Source organism: Penaeus vannamei, chromosome 34 (assembly GCF_042767895.1).
Source record: "Penaeus vannamei isolate JL-2024 chromosome 34, ASM4276789v1, whole genome shotgun sequence".
Taxonomy (NCBI): domain Eukaryota; kingdom Metazoa; phylum Arthropoda; class Malacostraca; order Decapoda; family Penaeidae; genus Penaeus; species Penaeus vannamei.
Window position 1 is genome coordinate 23436276 of NC_091582.1, and position 2500 is coordinate 23438775.

Here is a 2500-nt window from a genome sequence, read left to right on the forward strand (position 1 = left end):
AAAATGTGCCTCACATGAAGTCAAAGGAATGACTTTGTTAGTCAGATGATATATATCAGTCCTGTTCCAAACCTGTTGCACACAAAAATAAGGTGGCTTTAATTATTTATTTTCTCCTCTAACCTGTCAATATTAATCCTTTAGGGAATTATAAAAACATCTTTCCAACCATTATTTACTTGTTTGTACCACATTTTGCCTCCCCCTCCTCCCCATCACTGATAATTGCAAAGTACAGTTGGCCCATAAATTTAATGAGGGTTAGATTTATAAACCCATTACAAATATTAACAGTTTGTGAATACATGCTCTGGATATTGCAAGCATAAATAGGCTAGTCTGTAGTAAGGCAGTGATAGTTGCATAATTTTGAAGACTATTTTGCTGGGTTAGATTTATAAAAGTAACTTTCTCTCTTTATAGACAATACAGAAATACATTTTTACTGCTTTAAGATTAATGCAAGTAGGTACTTATTCAAAGTGCATCATATGTGTACATGCATTAATGTTTGATCGTTGTATCATTTTGAATACAGAAAGTAAATACTTGAAGGATTAAATCACAGAAATGTTAAGAGATATACCATGAATATATAGATATGTATGAATATGACAATCATTATGAAATGATTTATTCAGAGTACAGTAAACCATTGTTTTATAAAAAAATTTTGCATTGCTTTTGATTGTTTTAGTTTTTTGGCCCCAATTAGATGAAATTAGATCATATGCTGTAAACATAAAGAATTTGATAGAAACCAAAGGTACTTACTGCAGCAGCAAAGTGAGCAGGTTGGGAGTGCATACATATGCTGATAGCTTGTACGTGTTTGTTGTGAATTAGTTCTTGTGTACTTGGTTGCTAACATGGGGCCAAAGCGTAAGGCTTGTGATGAGGCTGGTAATGTTTCCAAACGGCAGCGGAAAGTAATTGCATTATGGGAGAAAGTTAAAGCGTTTGGCAGGAACAAGGCACTGTGGGAAAAAGTTAAAGAGTGTGGTGGCAGGTGCTGTAGGGGCATGTCTGGCACTGCTCATGCACATTCATTTTCGGCAAATGAGCCAGCTGTTCGTACTCCCTTCGATCCTATAACTTCTTCATACATCATCCACTCTAGGCGAAACAGGTTTTCTAACATACGTAAGTATTATTGTGTATACATACGTATGTCTGTAATTTTTTATAAAATTTTGTATGCACATGTATTTTCTGCATTGAATTGTAGTATGTACGCAAAAATTTCAAGCAATTATTCATAAAGTAAGGGTTTACTGTACGTTATAGTGATAAATGCAGTAAAACACAAAAGCGATGTTCACAATGATGCAGCCAAATACAGACAATGCCAACTGCTTATGTAAAAGAGAGGGCAGGAAAAGGATGCCCACATTCATTGCTCAGCAGTAATGCTTGTTCAAAGTACTTTATATATATTTATTACATATAATTTTGTTCTGCTGCTTTATATTATTATTTGCTACTTTTATGTTATCTTCGTATACCTTGATATATATTCAGGCTAAGCTTGGAGATACTAAGATGTGAAAACATCAAACTTGTGAATAATGTGGGCCAACTGTATACAATGCTCGTAAATATGTAGCTTCATTATATTCCATTTCCTATGAGACATTTTATGTAAATTACTTTAAAGTGAGTTATGTTGTTTCTTGTGCTTTCCCTGTATAGACTTCATATATGCAATAATTTTAGAGAATTGCATATGATTTTCCAGTGCAGACACGTGCATGCTAGGGAGTATGTGCAGACTGGTATGAAATAAGTATATGCATGCAAACAAACATAATTAAATGGCTAACAAAATATGTACTTTTAACCACAGCAGTGCAAGCAAATGTATATATTATTATTTTGGCTTACAGTTACTGAAATATATAAACTTTAAAACATAATCCACTTCTATTCTCAGTTATGTTTACAGATGAAAGCATTTCAAGTACATATGTACATTTTCTTATATATTTCCATTACTAAAGATCAATGCTCTACAGTTTATCCATCTTCCAGGCCACCAGCAAGGAGCTGAGGGGGTTGATGTCCGAGGCCTAGAAGAGGGCAAGCTATTTGAACCCAGGCAAGAACCCTTTGTACCACCACCGATTGAGGTATTGTTGAGGTTACTTGGCTATCTGTTATGGAAATTATCCTTACTTCTTTTATTGTAGATGCTGGTTTATTTCATGATGAATATTATTGCTATATGAGTATTACATATTTTGATATCTATTGTAGATGCTAGTGCTTTGATTATTATACGTTTTTGATTTTCATGTAATATTTTTTTTCTATTTATATAGTATCTATTTTTCTATGGGAGAGGAGAATGTTATACTAGTTATCCTCTTCCACAGTGCATTTTGTAAGGGTTGACTGTTTTATCAACATAAAAGTACCATTCAGTAACCCAAAACTCATGATGCAACTTTCTGCTAACTTCACCTTCTCTCTCTGCAGGAAGTGATTCCTCCTCCACCAG

At 33.9% G+C, this 2500-nt stretch overlaps 1 protein-coding gene across 24 annotated transcripts in view; it reads left to right on the plus strand.

The window, feature by feature from the left end:
• Pfk (ATP-dependent 6-phosphofructokinase) overlaps positions 1–2500 on the plus strand; it is a 54694-nt gene that overhangs the window by 30845 nt on the left and 21349 nt on the right. For 23 of the 24 annotated variants that reach the window (XM_070113302.1, XM_070113304.1, XM_070113301.1 and 20 more), the window contains 2 exons: positions 2032–2129; positions 2479–2500. The exon at positions 2479–2500 is cut by the window's right edge and continues 158 nt beyond it. Coding sequence is in view for 17 of the 24 variants with exons in the window: in XM_070113283.1 (XP_069969384.1) it covers positions 2032–2129; positions 2479–2500 (120 nt within the window). In the remaining 7 variants the exon portion in view is untranslated. Of the gene's footprint in view, positions 1–2015; positions 2130–2478 lie in introns of all 24 variants that reach the window. The other variant, XM_070113305.1, reaches the window with a different exon arrangement.